At 42.6% G+C, this 24,449-nt stretch overlaps 1 protein-coding gene and 1 long non-coding RNA gene across 2 annotated transcripts; both read left to right on the top strand.

The window, feature by feature from the left end:
• The first annotated feature begins 9,534 nt into the window (after positions 1-9,534).
• Positions 9,535-13,222, top strand: LOC138210282 (uncharacterized). The gene is made up of 3 exons (XR_011179244.1): positions 9,535-9,622; positions 12,110-12,206; positions 12,403-13,222. It is a non-coding gene; the product is annotated as an uncharacterized lncRNA (long non-coding RNA).
• Positions 13,223-13,819: 597 nt separating this feature from the next.
• On the top strand, positions 13,820-23,564 carry tmem175 (transmembrane protein 175). The gene is made up of 10 exons (XM_069169347.1): positions 13,820-13,902; positions 16,837-16,875; positions 17,009-17,106; positions 18,591-18,642; positions 18,746-18,781; positions 18,868-18,951; positions 19,040-19,204; positions 19,692-19,770; positions 19,854-19,989; positions 21,601-23,564. The coding sequence occupies exons 1-10, from the start codon at positions 13,900-13,902 to the stop codon at positions 22,271-22,273; spliced, it is 1,365 nt and encodes a 454-aa protein (XP_069025448.1). The 5' UTR covers positions 13,820-13,899; the 3' UTR covers positions 22,274-23,564.
• The last annotated feature ends 885 nt before the right edge of the window (positions 23,565-24,449 follow it).

Genomic DNA, 24,449 nt, shown 5'->3' with positions numbered 1-24,449 from the left:
ATATCTGATGAACAAAGATATCTGATGAACGAAGATATCTGATGAACAAAGATATCTGACAAACTAAGATATCTGATGAACAAAGATATCTGACAAACTAAGATATCTGATGAACAAAGATATCTGATGAACAAAGATATCTAATGAAAGATATCTGATGAACAAAGATATCTGACGAACAAAGATATCTGATGAACAAAGATATCTGATGAACGAAGATATCTGATGAACAAAGATATCTGACAAACTAAGATATCTGATGAACGAAGATATCTGATGAACAAAGATATCTGACAAACTAAGATATCTGATGAACAAATATCTGATGAACAAAGATATCTGACGAACAAAGATATCTGATGAACAAAGATATCTGATGAACAAAGATATCTGATGAAAGATATCTGACGAACAAAGATATCTGATGAACAGAGATATCTGATGAACAAAGATATCTGATGAACAAAGATATCTGACAAACTAAGATATCTGATGAACAAAGATATCTGATGAACAAAGATGTCTGACAAACTAAGATATCTGATGAACAAAGATATCTGATGAACAAAGATATCTAATGAAAGATATCTGATGAACAAAGATATGTGATGAACAAAGATATCTGATGAAAGATATCTGATGAACAAAGATATCTGATGAACAAAGATATCTGATGAACAAAGATATCTGATGAACAAAGATATCTAATGAAAGATATCTGATGAACAAAGATATGTGATGAACAAAGATATCTGATGAACAAAGATATCTGATGAACAAAGATATGTGATGAACAAAGATATCTAATGAAAGATATCTGATGAACAAAGATACGTGATGAACAAAGATATCTAATGAAAGATATCTGATGAACAAAGATATCTGATGAAAGATATCTGATGAACAAAGATATCTGACGAACAAAGATATCTGATGAACTAAGATATCTGATGAACAAAGATATCTGATGAACAAAGATATCTGATGAACAAAGATATCTGATGAACAAAGATAGATGATGAACAAAGATATCTGATGAACTAAGATATATGATGAACAAAGATATCTGATGAACAAAGATATCTGATGAAAGATATCTGATGAACAAAGATATCTGATGAACTAAGATATATGATGAACAAAGATATCTGATGAACAAAGATATCCATGTTCTCATGTGTTTTTAACATTTTAGCTCTGTGTCATGTGTTCAAACCAAACCGGTCCAGCTAGCCTCCTCTAGGATTGTAAGTGCGTGACTATCCGTGGTGTTACGGTACGGGTGCTCGGAGCGACCAAAAAGGACCAAAAGAGACCCGACTTCACCAAATGGGTCATTTAATAGAACTATAACAAGTAGAAACTACATTATATTACATATTATATAATATTCTATTCTAATTCTATTTTCCCATTGAGGAGGTGGAGGGATATTTTAGTGATGAGCAGGATGTGTTGTCATGACGATTTGTTCCAGATGTTCAGTTGACCAATCAGATCTCTGGGGGCGGAGCTACTGGTTGTATAAACTAGAATATTGAACATGCCAAGCTGGTTTACAACAAACTTAATTACTCTCATTCTTAGTAAGTAATTTGGTGAATAAGAGTGACTTCCATACGAGGTTGATTTTGTTTTACAATCCTGATTATCTCGACCAGGTAACTGGACTTGTGGAGGACAGTTTCTGAGCTGATTGTTGGTTGGTTGTAGAATCACTTGCTGTTTTAAAACCTCATCCTGTCACTCATGTCTGCAGCACTGTGTTTACAACCTCAGACACAGTAGATGAGATCATAACTTCTGGTGCAGCCATGCTTGCGTGGATCAAAGTCAATCCACCAATAGAAACTCAGGTCTCCAGCGTATGTCTTGCCCACTACATCCACCTCGGACAGGTTTTCGATTCGCAGCCAAAAAGTATAATTTCACAAGCAAAATCTGAAATCTGTGACCAAAACTAACAAAGCTGTAAGAACGAATTTGAAATTTTGTAAATAATTTTATCCTCTTATTATATTTTTACCTACAAAATTGACTTTTGGCTGAAATTTGAAATTTGATTTCAAAACTGTTTTTTTTTTTTGCTTGCACAATGAAGACCCAGTTATACTTTCATACCCTACGCATGCATGTACACCGCACAATATGTTGAGCTCTCACAGGAACAGTTATTCCATCCTCCACTGATGGTCTTATGGTTGTGTTAAATACCAAAGACTGAAGTGCTGCGACCTTGTGTGGAGATTATAGGTCAGTCTGCCTTCACGTCACGTGACTCCTCCATGAACGAGCCTACCGATGTGATGCTGTGTCCTGCAGGCGGATTCACACTTCTGCTTCCTCCGGGACTTTAACTTTAAATCACATTACGGTCTGATGACAGCAGTGATTCTGAGGATTAGTGGTTGTGTGCAGGTGGACTCGGGGTCACATGGTCACCGCTGGTTCAGGCTGAGCTGACGGGAGACGTACAGGAACTCCATCAACTGTACAAACACACATCCATGTTGGTGCATCCTGAAAGAGATCCCTCTGATTTCTGTCCTTTTTCTTTCGATCAAACATCATTAAATGTGCCTGACACAGATCATGAAATGGTCTCCTCCAGGATGCTGAAAATTTTATCTCATCAAGTTAATTTTCTTGCCAAATTCATTACTTCCATTTTCTCAGAGGACCTGTTTCAACCAGTAAAAAATGGAGGAGGGAAATCTGTCAGCTCTCATTCTGCGTTTGACCGATCTGTCGTATCAGAGGCTGCTGGGTGGGGGGTGGGGGGGGTAGAGGGGGTAGGGGTGGGGTGAAGGCTCATTACCTCCTCTGTTATATTCTGACTGGTTTAAACACACTGCAGGACTTCGGGTTCATTCAAACACAGACCGGGTTCAGATGAGCTGACGGATGATTTTATGCTTTTATGTTGCAGAAATATTCTTTGTTGTTAAGTTTTAATTTGTTTTTTCGTGTCCATTTCTCAGTGTCCTGTTCTCATTGTTTAGTTATATTTCCGTCTTTTCCTCATCGTTTGGTTTTGTCTCTCTGTCCTTCAAGTCTTTCAGGGTTACTTCCTGTTTTATTTTGATAACTCACTTCTGTTGTCTTTATTCCTGTCCTCTCTTCTTCCCTCCTGTGTCTGATTGTCTTCTCCTCCCTGATTGTTTCCAGCTGCGTTAATCATCTCCCTGACCTCTGACCTCTGACCTCCTGTGTCAGATGGAGCATTAAAACTAAAAGAAGAGGAGATATTGAATGTTCCTTTTGGAAAGGGGGAAGCTAAATCATTAATAAGAGAGGCAGTATGGGATTTATGGCAAAAGTGGGACAACGATAACAAAGGAAGACATTATTATAACATCCACAAATCCATAAATGTGAAGACATACAAAGGGAAGTATCGAAGAGAGGAGGTCATATTATCATCTTGAAGCAAACATTAGGACAGTTGGGACGGAGATGGAGTTTGGAGGCAATTCTTACAACAAATGAAGTTCTGCAGGGCACTCGTGTGATTTCTTAAAGAAACAGGATTAGACCGTAGGATTTAGTTTTATTTATTTTGTATTATGATTATTATTTTTTGTTTTTGTTTTTTATTTATTATTATTATAATTGTTATTATTATTATTATTACCTTTTAAAACAGTAATAAAAACTTTAACCCTGAAACTGCACACTGCGGTACGGTAGGTGGCAGATTGCACATATTCAAGTTGGTTGCGATCCGTCAATCAAATCAGAGAAGAAGTGTGTCAGATGGTCGTTGGGTCACCCATCGGTCGTTGGGTCATCCATCGGTCGTTGGGTCATCCATCGGTCGTTGGGTCATCCATCGGTCGTTGGGTCATCCATCGGTCGTTGGGTCATCCATCGGTCGTTGGGTCATCCATCGGTCCGTTCCGTCCTCCTGTGAGTTCCTTCTTTTTCCTCGTGTTTTTACCAGAGTTTCTATTATGGATTTTCATTTTGTCTTTCCCTCCTGGTTCTTTTGTTGGATCTCCGGTTTACCTGTTTTTTGACCTTTCTTTTGGCTACTTCTGGTTGTACTTTGTGTAACCGCTGCAGTGACTCCCAGAAACAAGCCCAGCGCTGCCTGATGCTGCCTGTTTCAGATATGAGTCCTTATTTGTGCTTTAAGCACCTCAAATGATTTTCCATTCGACTCCATCGTTTGAACAGCCACTCTGAAGGACGGACCAATCGGTGGTTTGTCCCGCCCCTCCTTCACTGTGATTGACGGCTGGTGACTGACTAGCGCAGCGTTAGTCGGTTTTTATTTAACTCTTTCCGACCGCAAAAAATTGCTGAACATTCATCGTTCAGCTCAGAACAAACACTCAGCACCTCGTCAAGCTGCTGGAGTTCATTAAAACTATTGAAAAAATATGTTGTACTCTTTGGTGGACACGGTTGCATTTGAAATAAAATTGGGTTGTGGTTTGCAGCAGGTTCCGTGGTGATAACCGACCCTCTGAATGTAGACAGAAACAGAAACACAACGAATCTGTGCAACAAGAATCAAGACCTGCAGTAAACATGGACAAACAGACGTCTGTGATTTAACTGCCTCCAACTGTGTGAATTTAAAGTAGAAGATTGACAACAAAGAACATGCTTGACAAGCTCGTGTCACTGCCGTCCGGTCTGATATGTGCTCTGTGTGAAGCTGCAGGCAGGTCAGAGTGATGAGCTCCGTCTCGCTGTCGTCTCTCCTCAACCAATCTGTGGCCGGCGCAGGGCGCCTCCACCCGGGCCAGGTGGAGTGGAGTTGACCTCCGTCGCCATTTCACAAATAGACACATCAATAATGTCTCTGGGCAGCTGCACCAAGAACTGCACGCTCAGCAGATTGGACAGAAAGCAGCAGAGACGCGTCTCCGTGTCTCCGTCTCCTCAAACACGTCTGTTTTGGTGAATGATGAAAAAAAACACTGCGCAGCTTTTTCAGCTGTTTCATATTACAGTCACATTATGTTTTTGAAATATAACAGGTACAGTTGCATTATTTTTCTTACTGTTGTTTCATACCGGGCTCTAAGGGAGGGTTTTCTAGTTTACATTCATGCTTCATCATTTTATTCATTTAAATGTCAAATTGCTTGTTTATTTAAGACAAAATAAGACAAGATAAGAATATAAATCCACCAGTGGGGAAAAGAATACATGAAGGAAAGATAAGCACCACGAAACAAAAAAAATTACAAATAAGCATAAAATAAAAAATAATGTATTAGGGAATGTAAAAAATAAAGACCAAGGTATAAATACATATACAAAAAATAAATGAATGCACCTTTGACCTTTACTGTGAAATGTTAGAATAAATATCTCTGAAGAAGAAAAACTGATTATTATTGCACGTAGGTGATAAAAATACATTGTTAATTGTAAATTGCACTGAGTAATGTAGGTGATTTATACATATATATATATACATATATATATGTATATATATATACACATTATAAGTGTACAGAAAAAATATAGTATAAAATATGAGGTATATATTCTATATATCTGAGGAGTAAAAAATATTCCAATAAACACAATATATAAAATATTATATAACATAAAATATATATACTTGTGTTTGAAGACAGTAACGTATTCTCAAATGGTTTTTTTCTATGATTTATTGCTTTCTAATGATCTTAAAAGAGTAGTTTCATAAATGTAAATATATAAATACAGTATCAGATGATTGATACGACTCTCATGTCTCCTTTAATAACTGATCCCAGTCGTTCTTCTTCCTGTGACAAAGTCTTCCAGACTGTTTCTCACCGTCAGAGTCTCTGATTAATGACACGCACTTATAATCACCCCTCGACAGCTCTGACATTTCATATTAGGAAGTGACATAACGAGGAATGAGAGGTTTCTCCAGTCAGTCCTGGTAACCAGAACCTGAAGGCGATGAATGATGGGACAGAAACAGAGTCAAAGGTGTCATTAAAGAGGAAACTATATATTAATGTTACTCACATCTGCATAATACAAGGATGGTTTTATACTTTAAAATCAAATGCTGAAAGCCACATCAGCATCAGTTCACCCGTTGGTTTGTGAACGTTATGAATCCTCCAGTTCAGATTCTGTCCGTCACCATCTTTCTAGTTCGGAGCGGTTTGGAGCAGGAAGTGACCATATTTGGACGAGCTGGGGGAGGAGCCAGCGGTGGATCTGACCGATCTGATCGGAAACCTGACGATACTACGTCCCGCCCACCGATAGCTGTAACCTGACTGCACCACAGACCTGTCAATCAAACAGACACGCCCCCAAAAACAGGTCTTCTTGAATCTTCTTTTCTAATGAATGAGGGATTATTTTCAGATGGACCTCCAGAAAACTAATAAGAAGGAGTGACTTTAGCTAACAACACCGAGATAACTGATGGACACATTTTATTCACTTTGGATTTGATGAGAGAAGTTGAATGGGAGTCTATGGAGCCGGAGGCTTTTTGGAGCCGACCTCTAGTGGCACTCGCTGGTATTGCAGCTGAAGACACTTCTGTATTGGCCTCATTTTTCAGACCTGGAAGCTACGAACCGTTTTATATCCAGTCTGTCATCTGTCTTAAGGTATCATTGGAGGGGGAGGTTCTCATGTTGGGTGGTAAACACAAACACAGACATGATTGGTCAGCTGATCTGAGGGATGTGGAGGTGTGATCGGGGATGACGGATGCAGGTACTGAATAATGTCTGAATGATGACAAATCACTTTTCAGAGATGAACACAAATTAACTAAAATACAAGTCGTCTCTCAGATGATGATGTTTGCATGTAATTCCCCAAAATGATCTATTTATTTCTAATCCTGCTTGGATTTCAACCTGACAACCATTCTGTGTTTACTTCCTTTGAGCGTCTCTTGAATTAACCAGAACTAATATTATACAGTGAGACTGAGAACATTTAACACACATCCTAAAGCTTTATCAATAAATGAAATGTACTGAAACATTGAAATTCACAGCGGGCTCATAATCTCACTTTTATTTCATTTGAAGAAAGTTTTTTCCCACAACAGATAAGCGCTGTAATTAATCCCATTTTCTCTGCAGGAAGATATAAAGAATTCATATTGCTGCCTTGTAATTTCCCCCACTGGGTTCTGGGGGTGAAACAAACCTGTCAGAGGCCCACTTCCCCTGATCTGCTGTAAAAGTGTTTATTAGAGACCTCATAAAGTGAAATGCTGCTTTCATTTCCAAAGCAGCACCTCAGTGCATCATCGCTGCAGTCACTAATGGCTCTAATGATGAGTCATATATCAGCATTAGTGTGTGTCACCTCTCATCTCATCACCTCACTGCTGGAACTGAACATCACCTGAAGAACTTCACTCCTTAACTGACCTTCACACGTTGAAATGGGATTTATTGATTTGTTGTGATTAAAGTCCAAACAAATGTTAATGTTTCCGTATGTGTCCGACCGTCTCCGGTCTCTGGTGCCGGCCTCTCACTCTGTGTCCTCAATGAAATCCTTCCCTCAGTTCACACAGATTTGATTTCTGTTTGAAAGTTGTTCTCTGAGTTCTGCTGCCGACGCGTTTCTCATCCGTACTGAGACAGAAACCATCAGTGCAGATAAATCTTCTGTTTCTCATCATTCTCAGATACGTCGGCTTAAGACTTCAGACCTTTTCAGACACTGATGCATTTATGAAATGTGATGTGGTGTTAAAGCCACAGATGTGACCACTTTGCATTTCTTTGTTTGACTTTGGTCTCCATCAGTTTGACGTCATGCTTCTCTGGTGACTCAGAGGATCCAGACTTTTTGCAGTTTTCCCACAATAACAAATATTGCATATTCCTCTGTGAGTGCCGGTTTTCTGCCATTTATTTTGTATTTCTGTCCCAGACACAGTCTACCATCAGAGATGAGAGGCACTCTGTAACATTTCCCATCATGTCATGTTCATTCTACATACACAGGTCCATTAAAAGGTATCATGAGACCTGCACCAACCAACTACAAACATCTGTTCCACTGTTAGGACATGATTTCTGTTTTCTAAAGTTTGCAGGTTTTTAGAGTAATTCCACTTTGACAGCAGCTTCCTCAGATTAGCAGATTTAAAGTTTTGACACAAACATTGTGAAAAACATTTTTAATTCAGATGTCGGGTTGTATATATCTTATATGTTATATCAAATTTAATAGAAAATTGTTACTACTTATTAATATATAAATGTACAAATATATACCTCATACATTTTATTTTATACTATATTTAATATACATTTTATACTATATTTATTTTTTCCTTACATTTATACTATACTACTGTATAATATATATACCCCGTGCATATTACTCATAAAGTAAACCATATCATTGATGTGCAATTTCTGTGCAATATACAATATATCCTGAAAATTCAGAATATTTTTATAATATCTGTTTTTCTTTTCATTTCACTGTATATATCAAGCTGTAGTTATTTATTTTGTGTATATCGCTTGTGTGTGTATTTATTTACATTTACTTATATTTTTTTACAGTTTACAAAAAAAACATTTTTTTTATTGCATGCGTATTTGTATTTTTTTTCTGGGGTGTACTTCTCTGTATTCTTACGCTGTTCTGACAGTCCACAAGTCCAAAACACAGCGTCTCCGATTTATTTATCCACATTCAGGTTTAAACAAACATTCATTTGTACGTCCTCCTGATCTTCTCTCTCTCGTCCAGGAAATAATCCACCTGTCTTTTATTGATAAAGAGTTTTACGTTGTTCAGCCAACACTTATTGTTGTCCTCCAGAAACTGATCTTATCCTGTGAATATATGAGCTGACTGTAACCCAAAGCAACAAAAATAGAACCACAATCACATGTCAAACAAGAAAATATTATCATCTAATCTTATTTTTAAGGATAAATCAACTCTTCTTTTACCATAAAAACTGACTTGACTCTTACACAGGTGAATCGTAAAGAAAACTTTGATTCAGTTTTGAAACGTGTCCATCAGAGGTGTTTGTAATGATCTGTGGTCACAACAGGAAGCTGCCAGCGTCAGCAGGCCTGTTACATCTGACAGAGTTTATTAAGTCGAGGTGATGAGCTGCAGATCCAGACAGCAGGGGTTGTGATGGCAGCCACCACCGCTGTCCAAACTGATTAAGATACCGAGTGTCACGGCTGAGGGAGGGGGGGGGGGGGGGGGGGGGGGGCAGTCTGAGAACAACAATATATCCCAGACGCAGTCATGTCTTAATAATGGGATGTGAGCGCTCAGATGGGGCCGGAGGAGAGGAGGGGAGGAGAGGAGGAGAGGAGGGGAGAGTAGAGGAGAGGAGAGGAGGAGAGGAGAGGAGAGGAGAGGAGAGGAGAGGAGAGGAGAGGAGAGGAGAGGAGAGGAGAGGGGAGGGGAGGGGAGGGGAGGGGAGGGGGGGAGGGACCGTGGTGAGGAGGAGGGGAAATGAGACGAGGAGAGTGATAGGCTATCACAGAAAGGACTCCTGAACACGAGACCATGCTGGGAAGTCTTTCCGGGGAGATGGCTTCGGATGGGAGGTGGAGAAGTGAGGAGAGGAGAGGATGAAGAGGAGGGGTGTTCTGGTTTCTGGGTGAATCGTAGCTGCGTTGTGTTATTACTGGTGTGTGTTATTACTGGTGTGTGTTATTACTGGTGTGTGTTATTACTGGTGTGTGTTATTGCTGGTGTGTGTTATTGCTGGTGTGTGTTATTGCTGGTGTGTGTTATTGCTGGTGTGTGTTATTACTGGTGTGTGTTATTACTGGTGTGTGTTATTGCTGGTGTGTGTTATTGCTGGTGTGTGTTATTACTGGTGTGTGTTATTGCTGGTGTGTGTTATTACTGGTGTGTGTTATTGCTGGTGTGTGTTATTGCTGGTGTGTGTTATTACTGGTGTGTGTTATTGCTGGTGTGTGTTATTACTGGTGTGTGTTATTACTGGTGTGTGTTATTGCTGGTGTGTTATTACTGGTGTGTGTTATTACTGGTGTGTGTTATTGCTGGTGTGTGTTATTGCTGGTGTGTGTTATTACTGGTGTGTGTTATTGCTGGTGTGTGTTATTACTGGTGTGTGTTATTGCTGGTGTGTGTTATTGCTGGTGTGTGTTATTACTGGTGTGTGTTATTGCTGGTGTGTGTTATTACTGGTGTGTGTTATTACTGGTGTGTGTTATTGCTGGTGTGTTATTACTGGTGTGTGTTATTACTGGTGTGTGTTATTGCTGGTGTGTGTTATTACTGGTGTGTGTTATTACTGGTGTGTGTTATTGCTGGTGTGTTATTACTGGTGTGTGTTATTACTGGTGTGTGTTATTGCTGGTGTGTGTTATTACTGGTGTGTGTTATTACTGGTGTGTGTTATTACTGGTGTGTGTTATTGCTGGTGTGTGTTATTACTGGTGTGTTATTGCTGGTGTGTGTTATTGCTGGTGTGTTATTGCTGGTGTGTGTTATTGCTGGTGTGTGTTATTACTGGTGTGTATTATTACTGGTGTGTGTTATTGCTGGTGTGTGTTATTGCTGGTGTGTGTTATGTGATGTGTGTTATTGCTGGTGTGTGTGATGTGGTGTTTAAGGCTGCGGTCACTGCTGGTGTTGTGATTTTGTTGATTTTTAGTGTGTCCGACCCGGTATCATGGCAAAGCGTGAAATAGACACGCATGACAGTTTCACGTTTTCCTGTAGTGGATGAAACCTACTGCATGTTTAGAGCTGTGTGATTTATAGGAAAATGAAACTTTTAGCAAAAACACATGGTTCTGGTTGCAATTTAAGAAAAACGTTGACACGTCCCAGATCCAAACCTCGGTCACATGATCCCACATCACTTGACATTTACGCATTTGAAACTTTCTCACTCATACAACATTTAACTTTCACGCCTAAACAGCCAAAAGCGTGGCTCTCTGACGTTTTGCTGTTTTGGACCGGCGTGTCTATTTCACGCTTTGCCGTGATACTGCGTCGGTTTGTGCAGTACTTTGGTTTATGATCAAACATCTGCAAAATTAATGAAATTATCATCAGCTTCAGTTACTATATAGTGATACTCAGTAAATGTTAAATTATATGGTGAATCTTTTACATTATATTATAATTTATTTTAACGCACGACATTATGTAACATTTCACTGAATTTGCTGCTGGTTCTGGGTCTGGGTCTGGGTCAGGGTCTGGGTCTAGGTCTAGGTCTGGGTCTAGGTCTAGGTCTGGGTCTGGGTCTGGGTCTAGGTCTAGGTCTGGGTCTAGGTCTGGGTCTAGGTCTAGTTCTGGGTCTAGGTCTAGGTCTGGGTCTAGGTCTGGGTCTAGGTCTAGGTCTGGGTCTAGGTCTGCTATTCTTATAAGAAACGACATGTTAAATAGAACTACTACACTTTATTTGAACCCGGGTATACATGCAGAAAGGTACTGAGTGAATCAAAGAAACAGAAATCATCACAGACACTGTAAAACTAAAACGTTATGAATAGATATTCACTTTAGTTTTAGGTTCAGCAACAATAAGAACGATGAAGGGCGGAAGAAAACGTTGCCTCACTAAAACAATTGTTCAATAACTCCATATTGTGCATTTTTAAGCAGAATATAGAAAATGTCCAGTATGACTGAACATTAAAAAAATGCAAAATGTAATCATATATTTCAACACATATATGTAATGATATGTTAAGTTTCCAATATTAAATGAATAACATACCAATTTCTAACTAAAATGATAGTAAGAAATCATTATTTTATTGTGTTCATTATTAATTATGTATAATGAGTACCGAATTCCAATTTTAAATTGGAAAATATATATATTTATTTTTTAATTTTTTTAATTTGCTGAAATTATTTAAATTAAAATGGTGTGAGATGAATCAGAGACGGAGGTTCGAATCCAGGACGTGACAACGATGTTTTTGGGTTGTTTTTTGTTTCCTAACCCAACCACCTTTTCTTTCTTAAAAGTTTCATCCTCCTGTAAATCACATGGCTGCATGCATGCAGCAAGTTTCATATTCATCCACTACAAGAAAATGTGAAACTGTCACGCTTAGAGAGGCCAAAGTGTGTCTATTTCACGTTTTGCAGTGATACCGGGTTGGTGGTTTTGGTTTTGCAGGGCTGTTCTGTACCGAGCAAAGGACGGCTGGCAGCTAGCGGGTGAACAGAGGGGAACACTGAGCAGCTAAAGAAACGGATCTCCTCCTCATAACACGGTGAGTTGATGCCTCTGTACACACACAGGGAGTTGTGTATTTCAAAAGCTGGACGCTGCTGGTGAGTGTTGTGATCACTGCTGAACTTACTCCTTCTGTAAATGAGTATCAGCAGCGATGAACCTCCTGCAGCTCAACTGTTCCTATTCGTGCTGCTGAAATCGGACTGATTGCCCTTTAAATCTTCCTGACTCAGCTGTGGATCACAGAAAGAGTTCCTGTGGATGCTGAGATGTCATCAGGAGAGACATCCTCAGGTGCTGCCTGCGGCGCTGGCTGCAGAGCAGCCACCTGTGGTTGGATAAGACTGCAGAGGCCGACAGACAGCAGCAGAGCGTCATCACAAAGAGGGATGAAGCAAGGAGCTGCAGAGAACAAACCTTCACAGGAAATAAAAGATATATTCAAAATAACACCAGTAAACATATCAGTGTGCTGTGTAAAGTTACAGGACACAAGAAACAGCTCCAACCCCTTCAGTGACAGCTGAAGTGTGATGTCGCCCTCTGGAGGCAGAAGAGAGCTTCACATGTCTAATCTGTGTTTGGTAAACCGTGTTACATTAACAGACTTCAGATAGTTATTCTGAAAGAGTTTGAAAAGGAGAAATCTTTATTAAATATCATCCTGAAGAAATTAGGAAACTCACTTTAAAATGAAAAGCGACATCTATCCTTGTAATGACTTCGCGAGACAAAGATTTAACATAAAGATTAAAAAGAAATGACTGTATTTTAGGTGATTCTTACATTGAAACTTTGTTCTCTGCTTGTCATCATACCAGACGGAAAGATGATAAGCACTCTGAATCAAATTTGGAGTTAGATTACAAGACCGGAAAAGGGAGATGCTGTATAACAGCCTGATTATTACGGCCAAACGATTCATCCACAGATGCAGATTCATTCATGTTTAGAAGACCACTCTTCTTAGTCTTTATGAATGAGTTCATTCATTTTAAGAAAGCTTTAAAATGACTAAAAACTAAATCACATACGGAAATTTCTTCCTGATTAGATCTCTTGACTTCTTTAGTTATTTTTTTCTGTCTTGTTTTTGTTTTCTTTCATTTAATTATTGTTATTATTCTCTTTATTTATCTATTTTCTGTTGTTACCACTGGATTATGATTATAGCTCAGTTTATGATATATTGTTCCGACTGTATAATTTATTGTGTGCTAAATTTTATTGAAATAAAGTTACAAAAAAAGTGTCTGAAAGAGTAAAGTACAAACTGATCAGACAGTGAAACCTTGTGAAGTACACCAGTTGTTTGAGTGGACTCAGTTTATTTCCACCTCTCAATCAGAGACCTGGATCCGTTTTTAAGCTCAGAGTGGCGACTCTGTACAACTGACGATCTTTGCTGAAAAACAGGAAGTGAGCCGCGCCGCTTCTTCCTGTTTCTTGACCCCGCCCCTCAGTCAGCTGTGTCCCACTGTTTGCAAAGCGCTCCGTCCGTGGGCTCCGCGCTCCCCGCTGCTGCCACCGCACGATGGGGGACACCGAGGACATCATCGAGCACCACGTCGAGGAGGACATGGAGAAGACGGGCGCGAGGAGCTCCTCGTCGTTCCTGGGCAGCGTCAGTCCGTCCGGCGGAGAGGGGGGGGGGGGGGCCCGGGAGCACGCAGTCCTCCCACAGACTGCTGGCCTACAGCGATGCACTCATCTCCATCATCGCCACCGTCATGGTAAGACGTCGGGCATCCGACAGCTGGGAGGAGGAGGAGGGAGGAGAGGGAGAGGAGGGGGAGATGAGGGAGAGGAGGGAGATGGAGGAGGAGAGGGAGGGAGAGGAGGGAGATGGAGGAGGAGGGAGAGAGAGGGAGGAGGAGGAGGGAGGGAGGGAGAGGAGGGAGAGAGAGGGAGGAGGAGGAGGGAGGGAGGGAGAGGAGGGAGAGAGAGGGAGGAGGAGGAGGGAGGAGAGGAGGGGGAGATGAGGGAGAGGAGGGAGATGGAGGAGGAGAGAGAGGAGGGAGGAGGAGGGAGATGGAGGAGGAGGGAGAGAGAGGGAGGAGGAGGAGGGAGAGGAGGGAGATGGAGGAGGAGGGAGGGAGAGGGAGGAGGAGGAGGGAGAGAGAGGGAGGAGGAGGAGGGAGGGAGATGGAGGAGGAGGGAGAGAGAGGGAGATGGAGGAGGAGGGAGAGAGAGGGAGGAGGAGGGAGATGGAGGAGGAGGGAGAGAGAGGGAGGAGGAGGGAGAGGAGGGAGATGGAGGAGGAGGGAGGGAGAGGGAGAGGAGGGAGAGAGAGGGAGGAGGAGGAGGGAGGGAGATGGAGGAGGAGGGAGAGAGAGGGAGGAGGAGGAGGGAGAGGAGGGAGATGGAGGAGGAGGGAGAGAGAGGGAGGAGGAGGAGGGAGATGGAGGAGGAGGGAGGGAGGAGGAGGAGGGAGATGAGGGAGAGAGAGGGAGGAGGAGGAGGGAGGGAGAAGGAGGAAGAGGAAAGGGAGAGGAGAGGGAGGGAGAGAGAGGGAGGAGGAGGAGGGAGGGAGATGGAGGAGGAGGGAGGGAGAAGGAGGAAGAGGAGAGGGAGAGGAGAGGGAGGGAGGGAGAGAGAGGGAGAGAGAGGGAGGAAGAGGGAGGGAGGGAGGAAGAGGAGGGAGAGGGAGGAAGAGGAGGGGGAGGGAGGGAGGAGGAGGGAGAGGAGGGAGATGAGGGAGAGGAGGGAGATGGAGGAGGAGGGAGAGAGAGGGAGGAGGAGGAGGAGGGAGAGAGAGGGAGGAGGAGGAGGGAGAGGAGGGAGATGAGGGAGGAGGAGGGAGGGAGAAGGAGGAAGAGGAGAGGGAGGGAGAGAGAGGGAGGAGGAGGAGGAGGGAGAGAGAGGGAGGAGGAGGGAGGGAGGGAGGGAGGAAGAGGAGGGAGAGGAGGGAGAGGGAGGAAGATGAGGGAGAGGGAGGAAGAGGAGGGGGAGGGAGGGAGGAGGAGGGAGAGAAGAGAGATGGAGGAAGAGGAGGAAGAGGGAGGGAGAGTTTACCACCCAACATGAGAACTTCCCCCTCCAATGATATCTTAAGACCCAGATGACAGACTGGATCTAAAACTACAGACTGGATCTAAAACTACAGACTGGATCTAAAACTACAGACCGGATATAAAACTACAGACTGGATGTAAAACTACAGACTGGATCTAAAACTACAGACTGGATATAAAACTACAGACCGGATATAAAACTACAGACTGGATGTAAAACTACAGACTGGATCTAAAACTACAGACTGGATCTAAAACTACAGACCGGATATAAAACTACAGACTGGATGTAAAACTACAGACCGGATGTAAAACTACAGACCGCATATAAAACTACAGACCGGATATAAAACTACAGACCGGATGTAAAACTACAGACTGGATGTAAAACTACAGACCGGATATAAAACTACAGACCGGATCTAAAACTACAGACTGGATCCAAAACTACAGACCGGATATAAAACTACAGACCGGATGTAAAACTACAGACCGGATGTAAAACTACAGACCGGATATAAAACTACAGACCGGATGTAAAACTACAGACTGGATGTAAAACTACAGACCGGATATAAAACTACAGACCGGATCTAAAACTACAGACCGGATGTAAAACTACAGACTGGATGTAAAACTACAGACCGGATATAAAACTACAGACCGGATCTAAAACTACAGACTGGATGTAAAACTACAGACCGGATGTAAAACTACAGACTGGATGTAAAACTACAGACCGGATATAAAACTACAGACTGGATGTAAAACTACAGACTGGATATAAAACTACAGACTGGATCTAAAACTACAGACTGGATGTAAAACTACAGACTGGATATAAAACTACAGACTGGATATAAAAGAGTTCGTAGCTTCAGGTCTGTAAAATGGTTCTGATCCAGAAGTGTCTTCAGCTGCAATACCAGCGAGTGCCACTAGAGGTCGTCTCCAAAAAGCCTCCGGCTCCATAGACTCCCATTCAACTTCTCTCATCAAATCCAAAGTGAATAAAATGTGTCCATCAGTTATCTCGGTGTTGTTAGCTAAAGTCACTCCTTCTTATTAGTTTTCTGGAGGTCCATCTGAAAATAATCCCTCATTCATTAGAAAAGAAGATTCAAGAAGACCTGTTTTTGGGGGCGTGTCTGTTTGATTGACAGGCCTGTGGTGCAGTCAGGTTACAGCTATCGGTGGGCGGGACGTAGTATCGTCAGGTTTCCAATCAGATCGGTCAGATCCACCTCTGGCTCCTCCCCCAGCTCGTCCAAATATGGTCACTTCCTGCTCCAAACCGCTCCGAACTAGCAAAGATGGTGACGGACAGAATCTGAACTGGAGGATTCATAACGTTCACAAACCAACGATGACATCACTGCTGGATGATGACATCACTGATGGTTGATGACATCACTGATGGTTGATATTTAGGGTGGAAAGTGTCCAGAGTTTCACTTCTTCTTCTTTGGAGCGTTCTGAGTGCTTCATCCTGGAACTTGTGGTGTTCTGATGTTTCTGTACTGACAGAACAGAATCATCTGGAACACAGCTCAGGTTTCATGTGACATCCTCTCATCCTGAGGTGTGCAGCGTCTCCAGAGGTGGAACATCATGTGACTTCATGTCTACTGACCCTGTTTCCTTTATTTACAGATATTACCGGTGGCCCACACCAAAGTAGAAGATAACGAGGTACCGTTGGACTTCAGTAACACATCGGCAACATGTCGTCATTTTTCTTCCTTACAAACGTCCTTCAGTGAAACCTCCAGGAGTTTCACTCTGAACGTTTCACACTTCATGTGCGATTGTTTTTTCTCTGCAGGAGTTGAGGCAGAGCGTTCAGCTGCTGCTGACAACAAAGATCGCTGTTTACTTGATGACGTTCCTCATCGTGACGGTAGCGTGGGCCGCCCACATCAGGTAACCAGCTTCTTTACAAGGAGATGTTCAGTGTATCAGAATAAACCAGCAGCCCTGTTGTGATGAAGCTGGATGAAAGAGTGCAGCTCTGAACCTTGAATCATCAACTCTGAGATCCTGGTGGACGTTTGTTTTACTGAACGACGTACGTCTTCGACTCCAGAGGATGTAATGAGGTTCAGAGGGAGCAGGAGTCCTGCAGCCGTGGTCCTGAGGGGAGGGACGGTTTCAGACAGCCGGAGGTGTGAGATCAGTGTGTCAGTGAGGTGTGTTGAGACTAAAGGTGGTCGGTATCACCAAGATGGCTCTCTTTTAACCTGGCCAGATCACCATGGTAACTGATGCTGCAAACTGAACCTGGTCCGGAGCAGGATAAAGCCCCTCCTACTGACCAATCAATTCTCTCCGAAAAATGACATCACCAATCGGAGAAGATTCATTTAGTGAGACTGTCCTCTGAGGAGTGAGACGGTCCTCTGAGGAGTGAGACGGTCCTCTGAGGAGTGAGGCGGTCCTCTGTGGAGTGAGACGGTCCTCTGTGGAGTGAGACGGTCCTCTGTGGAGTGAGACGGTCCTCTGAGGAGTGAGGCGGTCCTCTGTGGAGTGAGACTGTCCTCTGAGGAGTGAGACGGTCCTCTGAGGAGTGAGGCGGTCCTCTGTGGAGTGAGACAGTCCTCTGAGGAGTGAGACTGTCCTCTGTGGAGTGAGGCGGTCCTCTGTGGAGTGAGACTGTCCTCTGAGGAGTGAGACGGTCCTCTGAGGAGTGAGACTGTCCTCTGAGGAGTGAGACTGTCCTGTGTGGAGTGAGGCGGTCCTCTGTGGAGTGAGGCGGTCCCATGAGGAGTGAGACTGTCCTCTGAGGAACGAGACAGCCCTCTACGGAGTGAGACGTCCCCTGTGGGTGAGACTGTCCTCTGAGGAGTGAGGCGGTCCTCTGTGGAGTGAGACTGTCCTCTGAGGAGTGAGACGGTCCTCTGAGGAGTGAGGCGGTCCCATGAGGAGTGAGACTGTCCTGTGTGGAGTGAGGCGGTCCTCTGTGGAGTGAGGCGGTCCCATGAGGAGTGAGACGGTCCTCTGCTGAGTGAGACTGTCCCCTGTGGAGTGAGACGTCCCCTGTGCAGTGAGACGTCCTCTCTGTCTTTGCCCGATGATTTATGAGATACAGATTATTTCACTTGTTTTCATATCTGACAGTAAACCTTCCTGCTGCTTTGAATTCTGATTTTATATTCATTAATTTGCTCTTCGGTGCGTTTGACTCCTCCGAGGCTGCAGGTGAAATGATGAGACTAAAATGTTCATACACGTCATGAGAATACATCTAATAATAAATTCATTTCATTAAATAAATACGTGTAATTAGTCCGATCTTCCTGTGCACTTTATGGTGATGTTATCAGTCTTTCAACTTTCACACACTCTGAGATTTTTGTCACGTCCTTAATCATTCAGCAGACGTGCTGGTTCTCGTTTATTTTCCGCAGGTTATTTCAGGTGATTGTGCGTATTGATGACAGCCTGGCGCTGCTGAACCTCGTAAGTACTTCAGTCAGTGAGATCTCTGTGGCTTTCAAATATTTTCTGATTGTGTGACCTGAAGTGTGTCGTCGATATTTGATGAAGTCACGTTGTGTTTCAGGCCTGCATGATGCTGATAACCTTCCTGCCGTACACAGTGAGTACGAGCATCTGTTCCAGTACATGAAAGAAATACATGTTTTATGTGTTTTATTTAAGCTCTCGAATGTCTTTTGTTCGCAGTTCTCTCTGATGGCGACCTTCCCTGAGAACATCCTCGGGATTCTGCTGTTTTGCGGATGTGTGATGGTGATCGGCCTCATTCAGGTGAAGCCATTTAAACCTTTCATTGTCGTCCTCTCGTCAACACTAACCGTCGTATCGTCACAGCTCAGTCTGTGTTGTTGTTCCGTAGTCGGTGATCGTGTTGTACGCCTTCAGCCGCCCCTTCCTGCTCAACGACCAGATCCAGATCTCAGAGAACCAGATCTTCTACAAGCACAACATCCTCAAAGTCATCATGAGGGTCCCCATCATGTGCTTCTTCGCCAGCATCTTCTCCTTCATCTTCTTCCAGCTGGTTGGCGTCACTTTTTCTTCAGTGGTTTAAAACTGCTCCAGTAAACAATAGAACATCAGAGGGTGATTATGTGACAAGAGGGTCGTCTCCTGTTGGATATCGCTGCATCATTTTCTCAGTGAATCAACCAACTGTTTAATCCAGAAATGTAGAAATAGGAAAAGTGTATGTTTCTAGATCCTGAGGTGACGTCTTCCAATCGAAGCCTTCAGGCCTCCGTGGAGCCACGTCAGACAGCAAAGACACAAATCTTCACTGTGTTTTGGCATTTTTGAATAATATACCAATTTAACCAATTTGATTTCTCTCACCAATCAATTAACCAATAGTTTCGGCACTCATTTTTGTTGTTGAGGCTTTTTTTTATTCCCGATCTGGATGCAGAAATGTTCAAACAACCCAACAACAAATCTGTTGCTGTCCCTTGTTCAAGTATTCTGGTGTCTGAATCTTTTCCGTCGTCTAACGTTCTCATTTCCTCCTCCAGTCGTACGTTCTCTTGGCCATCGTCATCTTCCTGCCTTACATCTCGCAATGTTTGAAGTGGTGTCGCAGCAAAGCCATCGGTAAGCAAAGCGCTCGCCTCTGTTCACATATCCTTTATTTCAGCGACATGTGCATCACTTTTCTTAAACACAAACCCTTTCAGGTCATGTGGAGGAGACTCCGGACTCCATGTTGTTCTACACCTACCTGCCTAACGAGCCCCTCAACAAGGAGCGAGTGGAGGCGTTCAGCGATGGAGTTTACGCCATCGTAGCAACGCTTCTCATCCTCAACATATGGTTTGTTTTACTTATCTCCTTTTTTTCGTCTCTTCCCTTAAATTTTCAGTGAGCTGCTTTTAAAATGGTTCATTCCCTGCTGCACTCACAAAAAATACCTGATGAGTTTTATCCAAAAACAAATGAAGTTTGTACAACCCCGTTTCCAAAAATGTGTAAAATGTAAATGAAATCAAAATGCGATGATTTGCAAATCACATAAACCCATTTAATTGAAAATAGGCCAAACACAAAATATCAAATGCTGAAACAGAAATTTGATGTTATGTAAAGTTAAAAGAAAAAATACCTGGTTGAACATTTCACAACTAATTTTGTTACCATGGCAACAGATCAGTAACATGATTGGGTATAAAAGATGATTTCAGAGAGGCAGAGTCTCTCAGCAGTGAAGATGAGGAGAGGTTCACCACTCTGAAAGACTGTGTTGGAAAATAGTTCAACAATCTAAGAATAATGTTCCTCAACTTAAAACTACAAAGAATTAGTGGATTTCATCGTCTACGGTTCATAATATCATTAAAAGATTCAGAGAATCTGGAGAAATCTCTGAACACAAGGGACAAGGCTGGAAACCAATATTGGATGGTGGTGATCTTCGGGCCCTCAGGCAGCACTGCATTAAAAACACACTATTCTGGAGTGGAAATCACTGCATGGGCTCAGGAACACTTGTGAAAACCATCGTCTGTGAACACAGTTCATCGCTGCGTCCACAAATGCAGGTTAAAACTCTCCAAAGAAGAAACCAGATAGAAACATGATCCAGAAACACCGCCGCCTTCTCTGGACCGAGATCATTGAAGATGGACTGAGGTGAAGTGGAAAACTGTCCTGAGGTCTGATGGATCACAATCTGAGATTCTGTTTGGAAATCATGGACGCTGCATCCTCCAGGTTAAAGAGGAGAGGGACCATCCAGCTTGTTATCAGCTCAGTTCTAAAGCCAGCATCTGTGATGGTACAGGATGCATTAGTGCACATGGCATGGGTAGCTTGAACATCTGGAAGGAAGCATTAATGCTGAATGATATATTCAGGTTTTGGAGCAACATATGCTGCCATCCAGACAACTTCTCTTTCAGGGAAGGTCTTGTTTATTTCAGCAGAACAACGTCCAACCACATTCTGCACGTATTCCAACAGCATGGTTCTCTAGTAGAAGAGTCCGCTGATAAACTGGCCTCCTGCAGTCCAGACCTGTCAATCATTGAAAACATCTGGAGCATCAGGACATGAACAATACAACAAAGGAGACCCTGAACTGTTGACCAGCTGAAATCCTCTATCAGGACTACCAGAATGGGACCACATTTCACTTTCAAAACTCCAGAAACTGGCCTCCTCAGTTCCTGGACATTTAGAGTTTCAACATTTGATATGTTGTCTTTCTTCTATTTTCAATTAAATATAGGTTTATGTGATTTGCAAATCATTGCATTGTGTTTTTGTTTACATTTGAAACTCCCAACTTTTTTTGCTGTAGAAGGTTTTGTTGGATTTTCGGAACCATAAACGATTATGGATTAAATGTGACTAATAGGCTAAAAGGTGCATTTAAGTGGTTTCAACAAGCTCGTATGTTAAACTCTTCTGGTTCCTTCCTTTTAGCGAGGACAATGTTCCCGACCCGATAGTCGTGCAGAAGCAGTTTAACGGGAGCCTGGTAGCGGCTCTGCAGGTCTACGGCCCGGAGTACCTCGCCTACTTTGGTTCTTTCGCCACCGTCGGCCTTCTTTGGTTTGTCCATCACTCACTCTTCCTCCATGTCACCAAGGCAACACGCTCCATGGGCCTGCTGAACACCTTCTCGCTGGCGTTTGTCGGGGGTTTACCTTTAGCCTACCAGCTAACGCACGAGTTCCCGCATAACTCTCGTAATGAACTGGAAGCCATTCAGATTAGCTGTGTCATCATTTTCTTCGCAGGTATATTTCAGCTGGCCATTTGGGTGGTCGCTCTTTACAATGAACAGGAAACTCTGCACCCCTACGTGTGGTACGGCGGGCGTGAGCACGCGTTCATGTTCGCGAAGCTAGCTTTGTACCCCTGCATAGCCTTGGGGACGTTTTTCCTCACGTGTATTTTGAGTAAATTTAGTGCTTCAATTTTCCACCTGATGGAGATTACGGTGCCTTTTGCTTTTCTCGTGTTGAGGCTTTTAGTGCGCGTCGGGTTAGCGCTGCTACGGCTAATCTTCTGTCCTGACAGGCCCGATCCGAGGACGGTTCTGGAGGAGGAAGCTGACGAAACAAGAGTCCCATTTAATGCTCTTGTCACCTAGCTAGCTTGATGGGAAGTGGCCACAGAAAATGAAGGGGAAAAGCTGTGAGGCATTATCGCTGAAAGCTCTCTGACAGAGGTACCGTGTAGGTTTGACTTCCCATCAGGAGCCTGTTGATGGGGTCATGTGACCACCCATGTTGAGACGTGGACCAGAGTGGTGAAGGATACAGTACTGATACTGACAGACAAAGCTCTTTCAGTTTATTTCTGAACAACACCATTAAGAATATACTCATGTAAGTTAGATCAGCAAATACTTAACAACCATCTTGAGTGGGCTCGTCCTGAGATGATAACCAGGCACTCAAGGGCTCAGTTTATCCTGCTTTGTTGTGCACAGTTGGTGACTGTTGGCCTTAATTCATTTATTTTGGACCCTCTGGTCACCACAGAGGAGTTTCTGAGCATGTTCAGACACATCCAGCTGCAGAACGCCAAACAGCTGATGGCTGAAGTATTTCTAAATACTTGTTGGTGAAAGGTGAATGTTGTAAATGTGGGAGATGTTTTAAGACTGGAGTATCGAGCACTTTAAACACTGTTCTGAACTGAGATGGCCATAACATTTCAAATTGCACTATTTATCTGTCCGATATGTGTGTGTAGTACCCACGGGAATGGACTCTCACCTTACATCACAATATTGTTTTATCTCTACTGTTATATTTGAATAATGCGCTTCACTCACCCCTAAAACTTTGGATGTAAAAACAGAAAAAGATCCGAGTGCGAATGGCTGTTTCTGATTTTTTTTTTGTAATTTTTGTTTCAGATGTGTTGTAATAGTGACCTGGACGCACTTTAATAGAAACCTGCCAGGTGATGGAAGAGGGACAGAATAGGGACAAAATAACCGTGGCAACAAAAAAACGGTTGTTTTTTTAAGATGTATTTGGTCTGTTTTGGATCACGTTCAAAGCGAATTAAGTATGGCTGTTTTATGTGTAATATTAATATTTAGTGTGATCTGGAATCATTGGTGATAATTTTGAAAAGGACAACTAAAATCTCTATGCTGTTATAGAGGAATGAATGCCAGGACTTTGTCTCCTTTCCATCAAGACGCTTCCTCTAGAAACAAATATTTTCTCTGTAATCACCTTTCACTCGTCACTCCTCCAACATGGTGGTGAGTTTATTGAGGCCAGTTGAGTCGGAGGGGAGAATCTGAGGAGCTCTCAATGCTTTGATGTCTGTTTCACACTGTGCAAAATATCTATTTTTTAAATGTCAAAATTGTCACGCTTTGTTTTGTGAATAAATCCGAAGTTGGTCCTTTAATGTGAAAATGAATTCTCTGTCTTGTCATTGAAGAGATATTTCAACCGTGCAAAGATGATGTTTGTACGAAACCTGGTGCAAATATTTCTTAAAATTGGTGCTCCGTGACCAGAGAAAAGAGAGAAAATGGGCTTTAGTATTCATTTTCGCTCAAAAGGCAGAAGTCTTAAGAAACCCAGAATGCAGTGCACTCGTTGCGTTCCCTTTCAGGCCACTTCTGTGTTGTTTCTATAAATCAGACCGGCACTTCCTGGAACTTTGGGTTTCAGCGCGTCCACGCCCCCTTTTGGGGGAAAATAGCATCACAAAAACCAATCCATTTTAAACCACCGGATCAAAATGACACGACAGCACGATGTCCAGGGATTATATTTCCACTCTGCCATACAACACGCTGGATAGATAAAAAAGGTTGATGTGATGCCTCCTCAGTCACATCACTACAGTCTTCCCTTGTGTAGAGTGGTGCCATAGAGCCCTTCTATCAGGATCTTTTTTAGGACATGACAGGGAAAAAGATTGGAGATAAGAGTTTTCACATCATTGTTGGTTCAACTAACTAAAAAGCAACTCTTTGGCATTATTTAAACTGGTTAGTTTGAAGGAGAAATTTGGATAAAAGTCTCAGCGACTAAATATTGTCATCCAGGGCGGGCTGTCATCACCACGCTCCTTTCTGAGGGAAAACATGCAGACTGCTTTGGCAGCAACGGAGAATTGAAGGAAGTTGAGAAAATGTCCCTGTATTGCTCTTGGTCCAAAATATTATAGTCTAGCATGTGGTCCAAAATAAAATATCATAAAAATGTCTTAGTGTAGCATTTGGTTCAAAATATTGTAAAAATATAATAATATAGCATGTGGTGCAAAATCAGATAAAAAGTCATCCCATA

This window comes from Embiotoca jacksoni, unplaced genomic scaffold (assembly GCF_022577435.1).
Source record: "Embiotoca jacksoni isolate LCO1_2020_lvr unplaced genomic scaffold, fEmbJac1.0.p SCAF_44, whole genome shotgun sequence".
In the NCBI taxonomy this organism is placed as follows: domain Eukaryota; kingdom Metazoa; phylum Chordata; class Actinopteri; family Embiotocidae; genus Embiotoca; species Embiotoca jacksoni.
Note: the sequence above shows the minus strand (reverse complement) of the source record. Positions and strands in the feature narration are given on the sequence as shown.

Coding starts and splice junctions, on each gene's coding strand:
- tmem175 (XM_069169347.1), top strand. Junction 19,771..19,853: donor GTGTCGCAGCAAAGCCATCG/GTAAGCAAAGCG, acceptor AAACCCTTTCAG/GTCATGTGGAGGAGACTCCG. Junction 19,990..21,600: donor CTTCTCATCCTCAACATATG/GTTTGTTTTACT, acceptor CCTTCCTTTTAG/CGAGGACAATGTTCCCGACC.